At 38.6% G+C, this 23,659-nt stretch overlaps 1 protein-coding gene across 1 annotated transcript; it reads left to right on the forward strand.

Annotated features, from left to right (window-relative positions):
- Positions 1–18,280: 18,280 nt before the first annotated feature.
- On the forward strand, positions 18,281–23,659 carry LOC143278273 (gamma-aminobutyric acid receptor-associated protein-like). Its single transcript, XM_076583247.1, has 3 exons — positions 18,281–18,598; positions 19,823–20,020; positions 20,917–23,659. The coding sequence occupies exons 1-3, from the start codon at positions 18,374–18,376 to the stop codon at positions 20,980–20,982; spliced, it is 489 nt and encodes a 162-aa protein (XP_076439362.1). The 5' UTR covers positions 18,281–18,373; the 3' UTR covers positions 20,983–23,659.

Consider the following 23,659-nt stretch of genomic DNA (forward strand, 5'->3'; position numbering starts at 1 on the left):
AGATTCTATATATGGAATAGAATGGTGGGAGATTACAGAAAAGTTGAAAATGTTTAGAATTTTTATGTAAGATTTTTTAAACCAATGGATATTTATCTTGGCAAAATAAAAGGAATTAAATTGTGAAGTAAGATTGATAGGTATAATTTTTGGCAGGTTTTTCCTTGAAACTGTCAAAAACGAAATTAAGTGCGTTTAACTATTGAAATGAAGTATGTGTCAGATGTTAACGATGAAAAAATTTATGTCCAGAGGGACAGAGGTCGTCGACACGACACCACCGCTGCCAGTGGGTTCGAGACAGATGGAGCCTCCGACGCCGACAGGTGAGGCATTACTATCTAAATGAGACTATACTTTAACCAGAAATGATGTGGATTTCAGGAAGTGTAACATAGCTTTGACTCACTTGAAAATTATATCAGTCAGCATGGGAAGAACCAGCACAAACGTAGGCTCTGCAGATGACATTAAATTTCTGGCAGGTAGCCAACAGGAACTCGTGATACAATTGTATCTAATCCATTAAAACAAAAATGAAACAACATGTATACTTACATCTTAAAACGCTGAATCAGAAAGAAATGTCGTGATTCTGCCATGGCACTTCCTGATGATGAACAGCAAGAAATAAGTCGCCAAATACAGAAATGGGTGCTAAGGACAGTGATACGGACCTGTGAACTCCTTACTGAGCTATGTTAGTGACCAGTTCGCCATGGAATGCAACTGGTGTGATGGAGACATTTGCAATTTAGTGATGCTTGCAACCTCTGTGGGATGAAAATCAAAAGTGAATGAAGTCTCTAGAGAAAACAAATATATCAGGAAATGTTAATAATGAATGCTAGCAAATGCAATGATAAACGCCAACTGTTACTAGAAGACATTTATAAAAATGATGCACTAGTTGTCAAAATGATCCAATATGCAGCACTGTGTACCAATAATGTTTTAGCATAACTATTGTTTTGTAAGCTCAACCATTGGCTTTATTTGATATATTTTTGCTTGCAAAAAGCCCCTCTCCCTTTCCCAAGATCCCAGAAAGCCCTGACACCATTCATGTTTAAATAATTTGACAGTCTTAAATGTATTTGACCATTTGTACGTGGGCATGTTATCAGGGATCTGTGACATGAACAAGGGACTTCATGAGGCCTCTGAAAAAGCTAAGTCAACCCTTCCCCCCTTATCTCTCCATTCTGTCTGTCTGTCTCTGTCTTGTCTTGTCTGTCCATGCGTGTGTGTGTGTGTGTGTGTGTGTGTGTGTGTGCGTGTGTGTGTGTGTGTGTCTGTCCGTCCATTTGTCTTTCTCCCTGGATGGTTGCCCTGAGTGGATGTGTGCACCGAGTTCAGCATGGTGTTGAGCTTAACCCTAACCCTTCCTAACCCTAACACACTGCACAGTATGGATGCAGTGTGTGTGTGTGTGTGTGTGTGTGTGTGTGGATTGTGAAGAACAAATAAGTGTGGCACGAATGCCCTGAGTTTCCTAGTTTTCAGGCAGCCCACTGAGGACAGCGCCACGACTTGAGAAACACCGGGGCTGAGCAGGACACCGCCTGCGGGATCCAGGAACATGGGGCCACCACTACTTTAGGGTGAGGGACTGCTGTCAAAATCAGGTCTTGTGCCTTGACTAGATGTAAAGACAGACAAGACAGTAAGGCACTCCTATCAAAATCAGACTGTACTTAACCCCTTCACTGCCACAGTAAATAACCCTTTTAATTACACATACTTAACCGTGAGCCAACTAGTGCAGACTGCGGCAGGGGTCTGACATTTCTGCCAGATAGAAAATTTCCTTTTTGGATTGCTGTGTGCCAGGCCTAAATTTAGCTTTTTTGGGGTAGGTTCACCAAAGTTTTCACTGCTCATTCATTTATAGGGTATCTCAAAGATTTTTGGCATGTTTTTTTTCCCTCATACCCTTGGCAGTGAAGTGACAGCATTATGTTATGATGTTTCCAGTTTTTGTGTTATCCTTGGTAATGTATATTTTAAAAACAACACACTTTCGGAACATACACTCACACATTCCTGACCATAAAACATCAAACGTACTGGAAAAATGGGTTTTCTTGTACATTTACTGAGAATGAAAATACATCACTCGGTGTTAGTGCCAGTACACAAACTTGGCATGGTAACCCATGAAACGACCCTACTGGTATTACTGCGTGCCAGGGCAAAATACTGCTTTCCTTGGTATGTTCACTGAACAGTTCACTGCTCATTCAGTTATTGAGATATCTCAAAGATATTTGGCATGTTTTTTTTCTCACATCCTTGGCTTTGATGTGACAGTACAATTATTTGATATTGGTAGAATAAATATGGATACACATGATATTTAAAAAAAACACACTCACTTTCAGATCATAAACACGTATTACACAACATAAAATCATACAAGTACAGGAAATACTGGCTTTCTTTGTACATTTACAAACTCGGAATGAAAATATGTAAGTTGCAGGTAGTGCCAGTGCACAAACATGGCATGGTAGCCCATGAAACAACCCTACTGGTATTTGTACACACGGAAGGACTTGGCCAGGGCAAAATATATTCACTGAATAGAAATCATATTAGGCTTAGGCTTTGCAGATGACAGTTAATGTGTGGCAGGCAGTGAGCAGGAACTCATTTTATAGATGCCTGTAACTTTAAGAAAATGAAACTCGGATAAAACAATCTAAATCTTTTGTAAACAAATATTCAGGAATTTGTGACACCTTGGATTGTAAAAAGTGGAATAGAATGGTGGGAGACAACAATGCAGATGAAATTAACAATTTAGATCCAGAAAACACCAAAGCAGATCAATCAATTTTTAGATTTTTTCAAACTGTGAATAATTGTTTATCTTGGCAAAGTTAAAGGATTTGGATTGTTAAAAATTTATAGGTATCACTTTTGGCTCTTTTTTTTTTTTCTTTTTTTTTGAAACTGTCAAAAGCGAAGTTGTGTTACTATTAAAATAAGTATCTATCATAAGTGTCAATGACAAAAAATATATGTCCAGGGGGACAGAGGGTGCCAACGCCAGCACTGGGGAGGACGCTACCGCTGCCAGTGGGTTCAAGACAGATGGAGCCACCGACGCTGACAGGTGAGATATTCCTGTCAAAATCAGACTGTACTTAAAACTAGAAATCATGTGGATTTCTGGAAGTGTAACATAGCTTTGGCTGACTCACTTGAAGATCATGTCAGCAGTCAGCATTGGAAGAACCACCACCACAAACACTGGCTTTGCAGATGACCTTAAATGTCTGGCAGGCAGTGAGCAAGAACTCATCATACAAGTGTGTGTTAACTAATTTAGAAAATGAAGTTTGGATAAAGCATGACCTGAATATTTTGTGAACAAATTTTTTTTAGGATTTTTTGACAACTTTGGTGGATTCTATAAAATGGAATAGAATGGTGGGAGATTACAATGTTGATGAAAATGTTAGGATTTAAATCAAAAAGAATCAAAGCAGATTAATCAGTTTTCAGATTTTTTCAAACTACACATTTATTTTGGTAAAATAAAACGAGTTGAATTGTTAGATAATTATAGGTGCTATTTTTGGCTCTTTTTTCCTTAAAACTGTCAAAAACTGAAAGTGCGTTTAAGTATTAAAATTATCACTCATAAATGTTACTGACGAAACAATATATGTCTAGGGGGACAGAGGATGCCTACATCGGCATCAGGGAAGACGCTGCTTATGCCAGCGCCCAGGACGCCGCTTCCAGTGGGTTCCTGACAGATGGGGCCACCGACACCAACAGGTGAGGTATTCCTATCAAAATCAGACTGTACTCGACTAAAAATCGAGTGGATTTCAGTAAGTGTAACCTAGCTTTGACTGATTTACTTGAAGATCATGTCAGCAGTGGGCATTAGAAGAACCACCGCCGCAAAGACAGGCTTTGCAGATGACCTTAAATGTTTGGCAAGCAGTGAGCAAGAACTCGTCGTACAAGTGTCTGTAACTAATTTAGAAAATGAAACTTCGATCAAGCATTATGGGAATCTTTTGTCAACAAATTTTGAGGATTTTGTGTTATCTTTGGTGGATTCTAAAAAATGGAATAGAATGGTGGGAGATGAAAATGTTAAGAATTTGAATCTAAAAGTATCAAAGCAGATCAGTCGGTTTTCAGATTTTTTCAAACTACGCATGTTCATTAATTTTTGTAAAATAAAAGAAGTTGAATTGATAGATATTCATAGAATATTCCTGAAACTGTCAAAAACTGAAAGTAAGTAAATTAATTATCAGTCATAAATGTTACTGATGAAAAAATATATGTCCAGACAGAGGACGCCAATGCCAGCACTGGGGAGGATGCTGCCGATGCCAGCACCCAGGACGCCACTGCCAGTCAGTTCGAGAAAGATGGAGCCACCGACGGCGACATGTGAGATATTCCTATCAAAGTCAGACTGTACTTAAACTAGAAATCATGTGGATTTCAGGAAGTGTAACATAGCTTTGATTGACTCATTTGAAGATCATGTCAGCAGTCAGCATTGGAAGAACCACCACAAAGACAGGCTTTGCAGATGACCTAAAATGTCTGGCACGCAGTGAGCAAGAACACATCATTTAAATATTGGTGAATTACTTAAAAAATGAAACTTGGTTAAAACATCACCTGAATCTTTTGTAAACAAATTTCTAGGATTTTGTGTTGCCTTTTGTGGATTCTAAAAATGGAAGAGAATGGTGGGAGATTACAATGTAGATGAAAATGGTAGGAATTTAAATCCCAAAGAATCAAAGCAGATTAATCAGTTTTCAGATTTTTTCAAACTACGCATATTTATTTTTGTAAAATAAACGAAGTTGAAATGTTAGGTAATTATAGGTGTCATTTTTGGCTCTTTTCTCCTTAAAACTGTCAAAAACTGAAAGTAAGAGCGTTTAACTATTGAAATTTATCAGTCATAAATGTTACTGACGAAAAAATGTATGTCTAGGGGGACAGAGGACGCCTACACCAGCATCGGGGAGGACGCTGCCAATGCCAGCACCCAGGACGCCACAGCCAGTGGGTTCCAGACAGATGGGGCCACCGACACCAACAGGTGAGGTATTCCTATCAAAATTGGACTGTACTTTGACTAAAAATCATGTGGATTTCAGTAAGTGTAAGATAGCTTTGACTAACTTGAGTGACTCACGAGCAGTCAGCATTGGAAGAACCACCACCACAAACACACACTTTGCAGATGACCTTAAATGTCTGGCAGGCAGTGAGCAAGAACTCATTGTACAAGTGTGTAACTAATTTAGAAAATGAAACTGGGATAAAGCATGACCTGAATCTTTTGTAAACAAAATTTGAGGATTTTGACCCAACTTTGGCAGATTCTATATATGGAATAGAATGGTGGGAGATTACAGAAAAGTTGAAAATGTTTAGAATTTTTATGTAAGATTTTTTAAACCAATGGATATTTATCTTGGCAAAATAAAAGGAATTAAATTGTGAAGTAAGATTGATAGGTATAATTTTTGGCAGGTTTTTCCTTGAAACTGTCAAAAACGAAATTAAGTGGGTTTAACTATTGAAATGAAGTATGTGTCAGATGTTAACGATGAAAAAATTTATGTCCAGAGGGACAGAGGTCGTCGACACGACACCGCCGCTGCCAGTGGGTTCGAGACAGATGGAGCCTCCGACGCCGACAGGTGAGGCATTACTATCTAAATGAGACTATACTTTAACCAGAAATGATGTGGATTTCAGGAAGTGTAACATAGCTTTGACTCACTTGAAAATTATATCAGTCAGCATGGGAAGAACCAGCACAAACGTAGGCTCTGCAGATGACATTAAATTTCTGGCAGGTAGCCAACAGGAACTCGTGATACAAGTGTATGTAATCCATTAAAAAAAAATGAAACAACATGCATACTTACATCTTAAAACGCTGAATCAGAAGGAAATGTCGTGATTCTGCCATGGCACTTCCTGATGATGAACAGCAAGAAATAAGTCGCCAAATACAGAAATGGGTGCTAAGGACAGTGATACGGACCTGTGAACTCCTTACTGAGCTATGTTAGTGACCAGTTCGCCATGGAATGCAACTGGTGTGATGGAGACATTTGCAATTTAGTGATGCTTGCAACCTCTGTGGGATGAAAATCAAAAGTGAATGAAGTCTCTAGAGAAAACAAATATATCAGGAAATGTTAATAATGAATGCTAGCAAATGCAATGATAAACGTCAACTGTTACTAGAAGACATTTATAAAAATGATGCACTAGTTGTCAAAATGATCCAATATGCAGCACTGTGTACCAATAATGTTTTAGCATAACTATTGTTTTGTAAGCTCAACCATTGGCTTTATTTGATATATTTTTGCTTGCAAAAAGCCCCTCTCCCTTTCCCAAGATCCCAGAAAGCCCTGACACCATTCATGTTTAAATAATTTGACAGTCTTAAATGTATTTGACCATTTGTATGTGGGCATGTTATCAGGGATCTGTGACATGAACAAGGGACTTCATGAGGCCTCTGAAAAAGCTAAGTCAACCCTTCCCCCCTTATCTCTCCATTCTGTCTGTCTGTCTCTATCTTGTCTTGTCTGTCCATGCGTGTGTGTGTGTGTGTGTGTGTGTGTGTGTGTGTGTGTGTGTGCGTGTGTGTGTGTGTGTGTCTGTCCGTCCATTTGTCTTTCTCCCTGGATGGTTGCCCTGAGTGGATGTGTGCACCGAGTTCAGCATGGTGTTGAGCTAACCCTAACACACTGCACAGTATGGATGCAGTGTGTGTGTGTGTGTGTGTGTGTGTGTGTGTGTGTGTGTGTGGATTGTGAAGAACAAATAAGTGTGGCGCGAATGCCCTGAGTTTCCTAGTTTTCAGGCAGCCCACTGAGGACAGCGCCACGACTTGAGAAACACCGGGGCTGAGCAGGACACCGCCTGCGGGATCCAGGAACATGGGGCCACCACTACTTTAGGGTGAGGGACTGCTGTCAAAATCAGGTCTTGTGCCTTGACTAGATGTAAAGACAGACAAGACAGGCACTCCTATCAAAATCAGACTGTACTTAACCCCTTCACTGCCACAGTAAATAACCCTTTTAATTACACATACTTAACCGTGAGCCAACTAGTGCAGACTGCGGCAGGGGTCTGACATTTCTGCCAGATAGAAAATTTCCTTTTTGGATTGCTGTGTGCCAGGCCTAAATTTAGCTTTTTTGGGGTAGGTTCACCAAAGTTTTCACTGCTCATTCATTTATAGGGGTATCTCAAAGATTTTTGGCATGTTTTTTTTCCCTCATACCCTTGGCAGTGAAGTGACAGCATTATGTTATGATGTTTCCAGTTTTTGTGTTATCCTTGGTAATGTATATTTTAAAAACAACACACTTTCGGAACATACACTCACACATTCCTGACCATAAAACATCAAACGTACTGGAAAAATGGGTTTTCTTGTACATTTACTGAGAATGAAAATACATCACTCGGTGTTAGTGCCAGTACACAAACTTGGCATGGTAACCCATGAAACGACCCTACTGGTATTACTGCGTGCCAGGGCAAAATACTGCTTTCCTTGGTATTTTCACTGAACAGTTCACTGCTCATTCAGTTATTGAGATATCTCAAAGATATTTGGCATGTTTTTTTTCTCACATCCTTGGCTTTGATGTGACAGTACAATTATTTGATATTGGTAGAATAAATATGGATACACATGATATTTAAAAAAAACACACTCACTTTCAGATCATAAACACGTATTACACAACATAAAATCATACAAGTACAGGAAATACTGGCTTTCTTTGTACATTTACAAACTCGGAATGAAAATATGTAAGTTGCAGGTAGTGCCAGTGCACAAACATGGCATGGTAGCCCATGAAACAACCCTACTGGTATTTGTACGCACGGAAGGACTTGGCCAGGGCAAAATATATTCACTGAATAGAAATCATATTAGGCTTAGGCTTTGCAGATGACAGTTAATGTGTGGCAGGCAGTGAGCAGGAACTCATTTTATAGATGCCTGTAACTTTAAGAAAATGAAACTCGGATAAAACAATCTAAATCTTTTGTAAACAAATATTCAGGAATTTGTGACACCTTGGATTGTAAAAAGTGGAATAGAATGGTGGGAGACAACAATGCAGATGAAATTAACAATTTAGATCCAGAAAACACCAAAGCAGATCAATCAATTTTTAGATTTTTTCAAACTGTGAATAATTGTTTATCTTGGCAAAGTTAAAGGATTTGGATTGTTAAAAATTTATAGGTATCACTTTTGGCTCTTTTTTTTTTCTTTTTTTTGAAACTGTCAAAAGCGAAGTTGTGTTACTATTAAAATAAGTATCTATCATAAGTGTCAATGACAAAAAAATATATGTCCAGGGGGACAGAGGGTGCCAACGCCAGCACTGGGGAGGACGCTACCGCTGCCAGTGGGTTCAAGACAGATGGAGCCACCGACGCTGACAGGTGAGATATTCCTGTCAAAATCAGACTGTACTTAAAACTAGAAATCATGTGGATTTCTGGAAGTGTAACATAGCTTTGGCTGACTCACTTGAAGATCATGTCAGCAGTCAGCATTGGAAGAACCACCACCACAAACACTGGCTTTGCAGATGACCTTAAATGTCTGGCAGGCAGTGAGCAAGAACTCATCATACAAGTGTGTGTTAACTAATTTAGAAAATGAAGTTTGGATAAAGCATGACCTGAATATTTTGTGAACAAATTTTTTTTTAGGATTTTTTGACAACTTTGGTGGATTCTATAAAATGGAATAGAATGGTGGGAGATTACAATGTTGATGAAAATGTTAGGATTTAAATCAAAAAGAATCAAAGCAGATTAATCAGTTTTCAGATTTTTTCAAACTACACATTTATTTTGGTAAAATAAAACGAGTTGAATTGTTAGATAATTATAGGTGCCATTTTTGGCTCTTTTTTCCTTAAAACTGTCAAAAACTGAAAGTGCGTTTAAGTATTAAAATTATCACTCATAAATGTTACTGACGAAACAATATATGTCTAGGGGGACAGAGGATGCCTACATCGGCATCAGGGAAGACGCTGCTTATGCCAGCGCCCAGGACGCCGCTTCCAGTGGGTTCCTGACAGATGGGGCCACCGACACCAACAGGTGAGGTATTCCTATCAAAATCAGACTGTACTCGACTAAAAATCGAGTGGATTTCAGTAAGTGTAACCTAGCTTTGACTGATTTACTTGAAGATCATGTCAGCAGTGGGCATTAGAAGAACCACCGCCGCAAAGACAGGCTTTGCAGATGACCTTAAATGTTTGGCAAGCAGTGAGCAAGAACTCGTCGTACAAGTGTCTGTAACTAATTTAGAAAATGAAACTTCGATCAAGCATTATGGGAATCTTTTGTCAACAAATTTTGAGGATTTTGTGTTATCTTTGGTGGATTCTAAAAAATGGAATAGAATGGTGGGAGATGAAAATGTTAAGAATTTGAATCTAAAAGTATCAAAGCAGATCAGTCGGTTTTCAGATTTTTTCAAACTACGCATGTTCATTAATTTTTGTAAAATAAAAGAAGTTGAATTGATAGATATTCATAGAATATTCCTGAAACTGTCAAAAACTGAAAGTAAGTAAATTAATTATCAGTCATAAATGTTACTGATGAAAAAATATATGTCCAGACAGAGGACGCCAATGCCAGCACTGGGGAGGATGCTGCCGATGCCAGCACCCAGGACGCCACTGCCAGTCAGTTCGAGAAAGATGGAGCCACCGACGGCGACATGTGAGATATTCCTATCAAAGTCAGACTGTACTTAAACTAGAAATCATGTGGATTTCAGGAAGTGTAACATAGCTTTGATTGACTCATTTGAAGATCATGTCAGCAGTCAGCATTGGAAGAACCACCACAAAGACAGGCTTTGCAGATGACCTAAAATGTCTGGCACGCAGTGAGCAAGAACACATCATTTAAATATTGGTGAATTACTTAAAAAATGAAACTTGGTTAAAACATCACCTGAATCTTTTGTAAACAAATTTCTAGGATTTTGTGTTGCCTTTTGTGGATTCTAAAAATGGAAGAGAATGGTGGGAGATTACAATGTAGATGAAAATGGTAGGAATTTAAATCCCAAAGAATCAAAGCAGATTAATCAGTTTTCAGATTTTTTCAAACTACGCATATTTATTTTTGTAAAATAAACGAAGTTGAAATGTTAGGTAATTATAGGTGTCATTTTTGGCTCTTTTCTCCTTAAAACTGTCAAAAACTGAAAGTAAGAGCGTTTAACTATTGAAATTTATCAGTCATAAATGTTACTGACGAAAAAATGTATGTCTAGGGGGACAGAGGACGCCTACACCAGCATCGGGGAGGACGCTGCCAATGCCAGCACCCAGGACGCCACAGCCAGTGGGTTCCAGACAGATGGGGCCACCGACACCAACAGGTGAGGTATTCCTATCAAAATTGGACTGTACTTTGACTAAAAATCATGTGGATTTCAGTAAGTGTAAGATAGCTTTGACTAACTTGAGTGACTCACGAGCAGTCAGCATTGGAAGAACCACCACCACAAACACACACTTTGCAGATGACCTTAAATGTCTGGCAGGCAGTGAGCAAGAACTCATTGTACAAGTGTGTAACTAATTTAGAAAATGAAACTGGGATAAAGCATGGCCTGAATCTTTTGTAAACAAAATTTGAGGATTTTGGCCCAACTTTGGCAGATTCTATATATGGAATAGAATGGTGGGAGATTACAGAAAAGTTGAAAATGTTTAGAATGTTTATGTAAGATTTTTTAAACCAATGGATATTTATCTTGGCAAAATAAAAGGAATTAAATTGTTAAGTAAGATTGATAGGTATAATTTTTGGCAGGTTTTTCCTTGAAACTGTCAAAAACGAAATTAAGTGGGTTTAACTATTGAAATGAAGTATGTGTCAGATGTTAATGATGAAAAAAATTTATGTCCAGAGGGACAGAGGTGTGTGTGTGTGTGTGTGTGTGTGTGTGTGTGTGTGTGTGTGTGTGTGTGTGTGTCCATTTGTCTTTCTCCCTGGATGGTTGCCCTGAGTGGATGTGTGCATATTGGATGTTGTCAAAATGATCCAATATGCAGCACTGTGTACCAATAATGTTTCAGCATAACTTGTTTTGTAAACTCAACCATTGGCTTCATTTGATATGTTTTTATTTGAAAAAAAAAACAACCTCTCCCTTTCCCAAGATCCCAGAAAGCCCTGACACAATGTTTAAATACTTTGATTGACAGACTGTTTCAAATGTATCTGACCATTTGTATGTGGTCATGTTATCAGGGATCTGTGACGTCGACAAACATGCCACAGGACTTCAAGAGGCCTCTGAAAAAGCTAAGTTGACCCTCCCTTATCTCTCCATTATCTTTCTGTCTTGTCTGTCCCAGTGTGTGTGTGTGTGCGTGTGCGCGTGTGTGTCCGTCCATTTGTCTCTCTCCCTGGATGGTTGCCCTGAGTGGATGTGTGCACCGAGTTCAGCATGGTGACCCTCTAACCATCACTAACAACCTAACCCTGACCCTTCCTAACCCTAACACACTGCACAGTATGGATGCAGTGTGTGTGTGTGTGTGTGTGTGTGTGTGTGTGTGTGTGTGTGTGTGTGTGTGGATTGTGAAGAACAAATAACTGCGGCGCGAATGCCTTGAGTTTCCTTGTTTTCAGGCAGACCATTGAGGTACAGCGCCATGACTGGGGTCATAACCAGAGCTGAGCAGGACACCACCAGCAGGATCCAGGATCATGGGGCCACCACTGCTTTAGGGTTTAACCCGAAGCTTTATAATAACAAATACAGAACACATTTTAACGATTATATATATTTTTTTAAAGTGTATCAAAGTGAATCTTGAAGGCCTTTCCTCTCTCGTTTTATATTGTGGTTGTTCTAGTATGATTTTGTGTGTGCAGATATCCATTTGTCCAGAAAATATATTTTAGTGCAAATTACCTGACTAATGTTTGTAATGAACAAGTTGAAAATGTGACAAAAAAAACAACTGATTTCAAAACAGCATGTCACTAAAAATACATAAAATGGGAAAACATCACGTGTTTTGTATTCTTTATTCATTTCACTTTCAGAAAATATATACTTCTATGGGTCTTTCTCCAATAACAAAGAGCAGAGAATTTTTTGAAAATTTATACCCATTTTTTGTGGAAAAAACCCTGGCAAATAGATTTCACTTAAATTTTATTTTCCTGGCAGCGAAAGGGTTAAGGATAACGTCCTGTCATGCACTGGATTGAATAAGTGACTTCAACACACACACACACACACACACGTGCGCGCACGCGCGTGCACCAAATGAATACATAGATATCTCTCTCCATTCCTCCTTCTCTCTCGGCACACACACACACACACACACACACACACACACACACACACACACACACACACACACCAAGAGAGGAGTGAGGGATGGATGGAAACAGATTTATATTTCTTTATTTATGTATGTACGTCTTTTTATGCCACTGACGATTAGATATGTTTAATTCCGTGCAGGATAAGACGCTATCCTAAAGACTGAGCAGATTATATTTTGATCTTGATGATGAATAAGACAGAGAAAGATAGGAATGTGGGGTGGTGACGGACAGATATGAATCAGTTGATTGTTGAATATCGGCACAAAGGGTAGTGAAGGCGGATGTTCCCTCTGTTAATCAAAGGGCAGTAATTTCCTACTAAACCCATTGGCTTTTTTACCCAAACAACATAATCCTTTGATTTCTCCACTTCACATGCAGTTTGACACGATGGTAAAGCATTGTTTGCTAATGAGTATACAGGCTGAGAGCAGCTGAGAAACTTTAGTGATGTATCACACCTTATCTTTTTGTCATGTAACGTCTTGTGTTTGTAAGATAATTATGTAAGATTTGCTTTTGTAAAAGGATGAAAAACCAAGAAAATATGGTAATCATGCCGTATCAAATTATGCAAGAACGTTGTATGAAATGAATAGAGGGCTTTAGTATCGTTGGTATGGAAGTAGAAACTCGGGAAATGAAAAGAATTGAAATATGAAATACGCTAAAATTTGCTAAAGTGGTTACACCAGGACATTATGAGTATTTTAGTTTGGTTGGGTGGCATAGTAGCGAGAAAATGTCTGCAAAAACTAGCTTTGAGTTAGGGCGATCTCTGCGGGGATCACACCCAACAACTCTAATCCTCTGTTCTTTGGAGGAAAATGTGTGGTCTTTCTTCCCTTTTTAATTTTTTTTTTTTCTTGAGTGGAGTGTCTGCTAGGTCAGATGGAATATGTCAAGTAATGAGAGTAGGAGGGTGTGCACTGGGGACAGTTGGAAGGGGGAGTAGCAGTGATAAGAGAGTAGGACTGGGCTGGGAAATGGAAAGATATGAGAGTAGGATAGGGGGATGTGTATGCTAGCACGTGCATTTGAATTATGTATGTGAATATGTATGTGGTGGGTGTGTATGTGGGCGATGGGAATGGGTGGGAGGGGAGGCGTTAGATGGTCCGTGTGTGTGCATGTGTGTTCTTAAATGTGGGTCTTTGTCTTATGTGTGACGTCTCCCCGGCCCCTTCACATCTGGGGTGGGGCGCTCCAAGATGGGGCCATAAAAAGGCCATAAAAGTGGCCCATAAAAGGTTGGAAATTTGTTTCAGGCAGCGGGATCAAAGCATAGTGCGGCGGCTTGGCCAAAGAATGGGGGGCCGAGGGGAAGGGGTGTGGGGGAGGGGGGGTAAACTTTACTGGTTGGTGATAATATATCGAGGTCCAACAATGACAGTGTACGCACACGCGCCGTGTGTGTGTGTGTGTGTGTGTGTGTGTGTGTGTGTGTTTGTGTGTGTGAAAATAATCAATAAAAATGAAACGAAAATATATGTGTTTTTTTTAAATGCAACGAGCGGTAATTGCTACCACAACTGATTAATTGCCTTCATTTTATGTATTACAAATTATGTAACATGAATTATCAGTGCTAAATCTTACAGCGGCAAAACGCTCTGTGTGTGTGTGTGTGTGTGTGTGTGTGTGTGTGTGTGAAAACAATCAATAAAAAAAAAATCGAAAACATGAACAATTTATGCAAACACTGACGCATAACCTCACCCCTCAAAACCATATGCCGTAAATAAATCATACAATTCTTCTTTTTTTTTAACCTGTTTATATGTTGCTAATCACATTATATTATATTGGTTATTAGTGCTTAATCATACCGATTCAAATCTTTGTTGATTAGTCAAGTTCGCTTACTATTATCATTAGCATTTCGTTCTAAGGTTGTTTTATTGTAATCTCAATTTTTAAGCAAAATTTCACCAATTACATGTATCCAGCAGACACACACACACACACACACGCACGCACGCACGCACGCACGCACGCACGCACGCACATGAACAGTTACTTTTCCCTCACTAGTAGCCGTCTTTTTCCCCCTATCTTTGTGAAATGACACTTATGGTTAAAAGACGCTCAACTGAAGAAGAAGAAGACAACAACAACAACAACAACACACAGACACACACACACACACACACACACACGTGTGTACGGGAGGAGTATCGACACGGGGAGTATCGACACGGAGTATTGACACAGGGGAGTATTGACACAGGGGAGTATCGACACGGGGGAGTATCGACACGCTCCCGTACGTCACGGCGTCGTAGGTGTGTGCACACCCATACTCTCAATGAAGAATATGTGTTTGAGTTTGAGTTTATTATTCCCATCAACTCTTTTGAGTCACAGAGAAACAAGAAACACGACAAAAACAGGATGACGGCCACAGAGGAAGAGCGAAGATATTAATTTTAAACAGAAGAGAGAAAAGGGGGGATAATACAAATGGGGAAAAAAATGAAATGAAATAAAATGCCAAATGTAATCATCAGTCTGATGCAATGCAATAAGAATAGCAAAAACAATACTCCATGGACAAATGGGCATATCGCAACTTAGATTTACAATAATTGTGAGTGAAGTGACATGTTCGGCTCTGTATCTGACTAGTTGAGCCTGAACTGGGAACTGAGGGGTTACTAGAGCTGGAACATAGCAATAACACAATGACATGGTGTAACAAAATAAAATACACAATAATTTGTTATTTTAGCACCCATTTGCCAGTAATACTGGAATTGGTTTGATATATACACGAGAGAAAAAGACATATAAAAAAATATATGATCATGCAATTACAAATGGGTGTGCAGCTGAAGTGCATATAGGGGAGGCTATCCAAAAAGAAATGTTATGATGACGCTATTTTGATTTACTGCCTTTCCTTGAAATGGACGTGGAAGGAGGAGGTGGCAGCCTGAGACAGCCGAGGCAGACGGTGAAACAAGACGGAATCAAAGACTGACATGGGGGGTCAGTTGAAAAAGAGCGGGCCAAACTGAGACACAGACTGTGGAGACGCAGTGATACGGAAGAAACCCATGCAGATGGCCGGGGCCCGTGGAGACAGGGAGAAGCAATATTAAGTGAGACGGACCCGGCAGACACAGTGGAGAGACTGACAAGAGAAGACAGACAGAATGCATGGGTACATGAACACAGGGGAGACGAAGGAGAGAAAAAAAAAAACGTGAGGCAGAAACAGTAGATACTGACAAGAAGACACTGTAAAAGAGATTGAATAACGTACCGTCGTAAGGAAGACCGTGTTTGAAAGTACGTACAATGCTACCGTGATGACTGACTGACTAGTTAACCCAGGCTATTGGGTATGTATGGGTAATTGCGAACAGCGTGTAATTGCGAATGATTGGCCTACCGCCCCATTTCGAAGCGTTCTTAACACGGTTAAATGTATTTTACAATTTAACGTCAGCTTCGACCTTTTCCCCGCAATAAATTCAACTTGAAGAACCGGCCGGGCCAGTGAAACATATCCGCTATTTCTGTATATTATTTCCGCCCTATTTCTTAATTCTCTTCAGTCGCGCACCACTGCCGACCAAGGTTACACTTGAAACGCCAGTGTACCGCTCTCAAAATCCTAAAATCAATTAAGGGAACGCGGCAAGTTGTAGGACTGACTTGAACTTTGACACAGTATAAAATATATTTTATCGGATATATCACGTCAGTTGAACTGATGTGCATTACCACTGCAGTGCCGGCTGGCGGGGCCGGAGAATTTAACTGAAAGCACATTGGTGACAGATCAGAACGTCAGATTTAACCGGCTGAGGAATTTGCAAAATATTGTCGTTTGCAATTAGACCATAGGAGTATTTTGACGTGAATCCGGGCTGCCCAAGTTTGTGTGTTTGACGGTGTGCATCAGTGTGTGATCAAAACTAACCGAATTCAACAGTCTGTAGTGGGATCAGTGTTCCACTGACTGACTGAATAATATGTTATCATGAGTTAAAGACACTGCTTCGATCTCAGTGTATTAATCAGTTGTCTACTACTGACACTGTGACAGTGTACCCAACGCCATCGTTCGCAATTACATTTGCCCCGTTCGCATTTACCATCAGGCACCCTTGCTATTTCAAACTGACGTCGACAAAACGTTGAAAAGAATGCTCAGCAGACGAAGTTTCCTGGTGCAACCAGTCGGAGAAACTGAGCCTTCAAAAATCCGTGACAAAAGAACAGCTACGTTTGACTGCACGGTCATAAGACATACTATCTTTAGGCAGTACACACTGGTCGCTTCAACTGCATCGTTCGCAATTACCCATACCTACCCTAACAACAATAGCTTCATTTTGTTGTGGCAGATTCGATCGCCATCACTGAGTTCACTTTAAGTGACTCACTCTTTTGTCCTCCACGCGTCCATTTACTTTCCCACTCAACGGTAATTGTGTGCACTTAGCTAACTTTTTAATTTCGATTTTTGTCAGTTTAGTTTGTATCGTAAACAGATAAATATTTAAAATTTTTTAAAGAAGAGAATAATATACATGCTTTTCCAGTCTACTTTGCACACACACACACTGACACACACCTACAAAATTTTCTAAAAATATAAAATGTATATGCGGTAAGCAAATAACTGTAAGCCATCTACTCATTCATTGTCCGAGCATAAGACAGTTACTTCATAGTTGATGACTTTTCTTCCAATATTTCATTAGCCACTGAAAAGATTTTGAATGATATTCATTGCTTAGAATGTTTTCAGAAATTTTAAACTCCAGTCCAGTTGGTATCCTCCTTTGATGTATTATATTTAATACTGTTATTTATATTTACATTGTTGTAGGTTAATACTTGTTGATATGCATATACATATTCTCCTCAGTTCCCATGACAACTCATTCAATACACACCACAACCTCTTTAGACTTTTTCTTATAATATACTTTTCCTGTGATACATAACAGGAACTTTTTTCTTTCTTTTTTTCCACTAATATTCACATGCATTCCCTTTCCTTTATACACTACTTTACTCCTTTCCGTCTAAAAACATTTATAGTGAATAGACGTTAAACTGAAGAAAACACACCTACACGGCACACACACTGACACACACACACACACACACACACACACACACACACACACACACACACACACACACACACACACACCTGAATATAATACACGAAACATAACAGGTTAAAGCAGCTGACAGATGATAGGACAAAGCTCAGCCTTCCTGTGGCGATCTCCAGACACAGCGAATTTGAACTGACTGTTCCGATGACCTCAACAAGCTATGGGACCTTTAACCCTTGAAATTTATTAGGTTTCGATTCAAAAGTCCGTTGTCCAGCGCCACACCTAATGCTGCATTATCATTTTGATCACCACCCGACTAAACTGTGCGTGGGTGTGTCGATCTGTCCATGGCCTTCGTGAGAGAGCTTACAGGGCCATGTTTGTTTTTTTTTTCTGTATGCATGTATATGTAAATATGTGTGTGGGTGGGGTGTGTGGTTTTGATCTATTTTTCGCTAACTTGGCATCAACAACAACAAAAAAGAACGAAAAGGGGCCATTTCAGCTCGCTCTCTCTCTCTCTCTCTCTCTCTCTCTCTCTCTCTCTCTCTCTCTCTCTCTCTCTCTGTCTGTCTGTCTGTCTCACACACACACACACACACACACACAGATTCTAAAATAGTGGAGGAGTAATAGGCCAGGTGTGTCATGTGATACTGTGTCGGTGACGTCATGGACTTGAAATCTTTATACCAATCCGAAATTTGTTTCAAACCAACTATACATTTAATAAAAGAAACTACCTAGAGTTGTACACTTGCTGTGTGAATAGATCTTATGACAAAAGATCGTTTCAACATTTCGATAATTACCAAAGTAATGGACTATTTTGATGTCGTATGAATTTTTCTGTTTACATTAGTGCTCAGTCTTCAGTTACGCCATCTTCATTCGCGAACCAGAACGTAGATCGATCGAGCGAGTCACAAAATCATCAGATTTGTTTGATATATACAGCTGTGTCCGCATACACCATGAAGTGGCAGTACAAAGAAGAGCATCCTTTTGAGAAACGACGTGCTGAAGGAGAGAAGATCCGCAAAAAGTATCCTGATCGTGTGCCAGTAAGTGGAATGTTTTGTGTTGTAAACAATGACGAAGTCACATGGCGGATGTGGAAACATCAGTTGGAAAATGACGTAGCATGATCTAGACAGATTGAGGAATCGCTTTGGTTGATAGCAGCATTATAAGCTCTTTTTTAAACCACAGTTTCCAACAGTATCAGAAAACGATCCAATTTAAGAGAAGGTGGCAGTTGATAAATGTTCGTTTCAGTGTGAAGCACCTGGATATAACCATCTATGCAAACAAGGGTTAAGGTTAAAATACGACCTTTACCAGTGAAAGAATGCTTATTTTCCTGCATTGAAAGCCAACGACTGTCCACAATTTTATTGACTATAAAATAAAATGCTGAATGAAGCCCTGTTTCTGATGAAATGCGACATTTGCAGAATAAGAAACCCTCCCTGCTCCCCTCCCAGCAGTAAAAGTATATGTGGTAGTAGTAATAGGTTTGGGACATGAACAAACTTTGAAGCTCATAAACAGTCCCTTCTTTGATCTCATGACACTTTCTGCTACAGACTTTTGGTCAAGGTTTGACGCTTCAATACATTTTACTTATTCAACCTCAAAAATAGTTAAGAATTTTGTAGAATTTTCCAGTTGATTTTTGAATGAGTTAGTTGATGGTGCTTGTTTTAAAATCTAAATGTAGTGGCAGTTGATTCCATACATCCGTAACTTGGTTACTGAAGCAAAACTTTCTTGTGTTAGTATTTAAACATTGTACAAAAAAATGTCCATCCGTATGCCTTGTGGAACTGTAACTGAGGTGCAGAGGAGAACTGATACCAAGATACATCAACATTACCATTGAAAAGTTTACATGTCTCAGTGAGATCGCCACGTATCCTTCTTCCCTTAAGGTAAAATAATTTGGAATAAGTTAATCGATCATTATAAGACATGAGCCTACATTCATATACAGGTTTAGTGGTTCTCTCTACCCTCTTATGTTAGAATGTAACAGTTTTAGTATTGCACTAGTTAACATCAATTTGCTTTCATTTCATGGAGTGGAATGAAATATTTTTCTGTCTTGTATTGCTAATATGGCCTGGTGTGTATTCATACTGAAATTGCAGCTACTTGAAATACTGAAGTGTTTTTACTTCAGGAAATCTTTTTTTTTTTTAAATCAGGTTTGGACTGTTAATGAATGAGACATACAGTGTAGAGGACTGTGAAGACATAGTGTAAAAATATGTATTCATGTGCAGGTGATTGTGGAGAAAGCCCCCAAGGCACGTGTGGGAGACCTGGACAAGAAGAAGTATTTGGTTCCTTCAGATCTGACAGTTGGACAGTTCTACTTTCTCATCAGAAAGCGGATCCACCTTCGTCCTGAAGATGCCCTCTTTTTCTTCGTGAACAATGTCATCCCCCCCACATCTGCAACCATGGGGGCTCTATATCAGGTTTTGACAACTTTCTTCTGTTATTTACATTTGACATAATGGAAAATGCAAATAACTTTAACTAGACTAGTTCAAGTTGGTCGAGTATGAGCTACAGATTGGATTGTATTGTATTGTAGTTACTTTCTATATCAGGTTTTGACAACTTTCTTCTGTTTTTTACATTTGACATAATGGAAAATGCAAAGAACTTCACCTAGACTAGTTCAAGTTGGTCAAGTATGAGCTACAGATCATGATATTGTTATTAGTATAATAGTTAACACCAAATTAAATGCATACTTTTTGTGATTTTTTTTTTTCTGTTACCAGTCCTAGCCTCAGATAATTATATTCCATGTGTGTGTGTGAGAGAGTGTGTGCGTTTGTTATAAAACTTTGTTTTTTCAGTGTGTGTGTGTGTGTGTGTATGTGTGTGTTCTAAATTAGAACTTAGTGTTTTCATTTTAATGTGTGTGGCATTGCTCTTTTAATTTTCACCTCGCATGTTTCAAGTTCATCAGTGTTATTAAAAACAAACTTATTTCAAAATAAAAAATGGAATTAAAGTACAAGCAGAATAAACAGAATTTTGTCATGTGTTTGCATGAAAACATGCTTTCTGTTTGACATTATAACTGTATCACTGATGTTGGAGTTTAATATAGAAATATACCAAGAAATGGAATTTTGTTTGCTTATAGCTGTTAGAGGCGTTTGATTGGCTAAGAGCGGGCCAGACTAAGAGGGGCGTCTTTTCACTGTTAGCCGCGCGAAATTTGGCCAAACAGAGCAAACCATAGGCCTAGTTTGCATCAGTTTGACATGGTAAGTATATGTAAACACCAAACATGGTGTATAATACAAACTCCTCCTTTTGATTCCACTCATTAAAAACTTGTTGTTTCTGATTCCAGGAGCATCACGAAGAGGATTTTTTCTTGTATATCGCCTACAGCGATGAGAGTGTGTATGGTGCCTAGGTCATCTCCGGAACCAAACCATGGGTCATCGCGAGAAGGATCATCATAGGAAGAAGAATGCACACACAAGGGGGGAGAATAAACAACTGTTGAGGGGAAAACATCAACAACTGTGTGCTTCACTTTAATTAAAGACTCTTCCATTTTCCTTTAACAAAAATTTTTTAACCTATGAATCTTGCTTGTCTTTGTCATATCTCACTACTGAACTTGTTCGGATGAGAATATGAATAGTTTCAGTTTGTGATTGTCACAATATATCGGTCATAATCAGTATCATGAGTATGATTGTGTTGTAGTACATGCATATGTTCTGACCACAGCAGTTGCTTTTATGCTTGATGCAGTGTGCCATTTCTCAGGCTTGCTTTCTTCTGACTTAGCTTTGTTTTGTTTTTGTTTCTTCCTTTTTTTTATCTTTAAAAAAAAAAAAAAATTATTTACAAATTTTACAGTGGAGCTGCTCAGAAGAGGATTCCCTCTTGACCTGCACCTGTACATACTTTCTTGACCCTTCTTCCTAAACCAAAATAAAGTTTTAAAGAATCACCCTATTTTCAGTCAACTGTCAAGAATAAAACAGAGAGGATTTTTGCCTTCAAACCTTAAACACAAAAAGGGTGAATATTGGTGACCAAAGTGAACATCATTGTGTCAAACATTTGAACTTGAAGTTGAAGACAAAGGTTTGAACTGGGTATGGAACTGGGGATTTCCTCACCCCCTTCACCACTCCCTCCTTCCCCTCCCATTCCCAGATATCGGTTGGGCTTTCAGTAGCTGAGTTTTTTAATTCAGCTGTTGGTGTAAAACTGATGTGCAGGTTCCCGTTGTGCAGGAAATGAAACATTGCAACAAAGCGGGTTTCCCTGACATGTGGGCATGATATTGTGGAGAGGTTTTTTTCATGGCATAAGCATGGGCATATTGCAGATTGCCATTGTAAATAGAGTGACTTCATACAGAAGTCACTTGCTTTGTAAAACTGTTGACACAATGTGTGTGTGTGTGAGAGTTTGTGTGCATCTGTGCAAGTTGTATGTTTGAATCACATGAGGCATGTGAATAGAAAATTTCAGAGGTATCAAAGTCATCGACCTCTGGTGGTTGGAAAATCCTCCTCCCCCCTTTCCCGTTACCCCATCTCCTCAATATTCAAGTCCAGTCAAACATTATTTACATTTGTTTGTTTGTTCCGAGAGTCTGACATTTTGTTGATATTGATCTGCTAACACAACAGCTGTGGCAGTTGATCACTTTTTATCTGATTGTTGTTTGTCATATTTTACTGAAATAATTTTTATTTATTAACAGCTGTAGCAGTTGATCAGTTTTTATCTGATTGTTGTTTGTCATATTTTACTGAAATAATTTTTATTTATTCAAATGTCTAGCCAATTTTTTTTTTTTCATTATTTTTATCAAAAGCGTTATTTATCTGTTTATGCATGTTTACTTTGTGTTAGATTGTTCCCCCAAGACGTTTTGATTATTAATGATTTTTGTGACCTTGGTGGCATATCTGTGTGTATGCATAGTGTATGAAAAATAAGAGGGATGGAATTACAACAGACTACAGTGCATATACTTTGGATGAGATAGTTAAAGCACAAATATCCAGTTGCATATATTTAGTCATTAATTAGTGATTTTAAACACAAACATCGTCTCTGCATTCTCATGCTTTTTCTCATCTCTCGGTCTCAACACACACACTCGCACACACACACACACACACACACACACACACATAGAATATGCACACAATTATGTTTATGCAGGTTATTGCAAAAAAAAAAAAAGGATTTCTAACACCTTGTCAGTTCAAGTAAAGTGTTAAGTTATTTTAGATGGAATATTGCCAACATTATTTGTTATTTACTGTTCCACTGCTTTTGCATTTTCCAGGATGTTCAAAACTGAGAGATACATGCTTCCTGAAATTCAAGTGTGCTGTGTATTGGTTTTCTTCTGCTAAAGGCCAGTTGGGAAATGGAAATGGCCTTTTTTTTTCTTTTCCTTTTCCTATACAAGATACATTTTTAAAGGAAATGACATGTCTGGCAATTTATTGGGTGAAAATTGTACATTCATCTCTTGACATTTTACTTGAAAAAAGTAGGCATAAGTTGGAAAGCAAAATGGCAACACTCACAAAGGTAAGGGAGACGAAAGAAAAACAACAATCAACAACAACAAAAACAAAACAAAAAAACAGCCTGATGTTTGGTATTTGACAGTCCTTACTTTGAGTACTTTGATCAGCACAATATGAATAATGAACTTGTCTTGACTGCCCTTTTTTTTTCTTCTTTTCTTTTTCTTCTTTTTTTTTTTTTTTTTTTTTTTTTTTTGCTCATGTTTTGATAAGGAACATGCAAAAGGGTTAATTAATTTTGTGGGTAATTTGCAGCTTTTTGTGGTACAGGTGGCAAACAGCGGGCAGTATATTGGAGGCCATTATGTATTTACTTTTTCTGTCAGTGTCTCATCTTTATTTTATATTTTATTTCATTTGCTGTTGTTGGAAACAAAGGATATTATTTTAAGTGTTGTTTCAGTCTGTACTTTTTCTTTTCATCAAACTAAATGTGTAACAAAGAAAGAAATATTGTATTAAAAAAATTGAAATTGTCAATATATGTGGGACAGTGAATTAAAAAAACACCCAAAAATT

This window comes from Babylonia areolata, unplaced genomic scaffold (genome assembly GCF_041734735.1).
Source record: "Babylonia areolata isolate BAREFJ2019XMU unplaced genomic scaffold, ASM4173473v1 superscaf8, whole genome shotgun sequence".
In the NCBI taxonomy this organism is placed as follows: domain Eukaryota; kingdom Metazoa; phylum Mollusca; class Gastropoda; order Neogastropoda; family Buccinidae; genus Babylonia; species Babylonia areolata.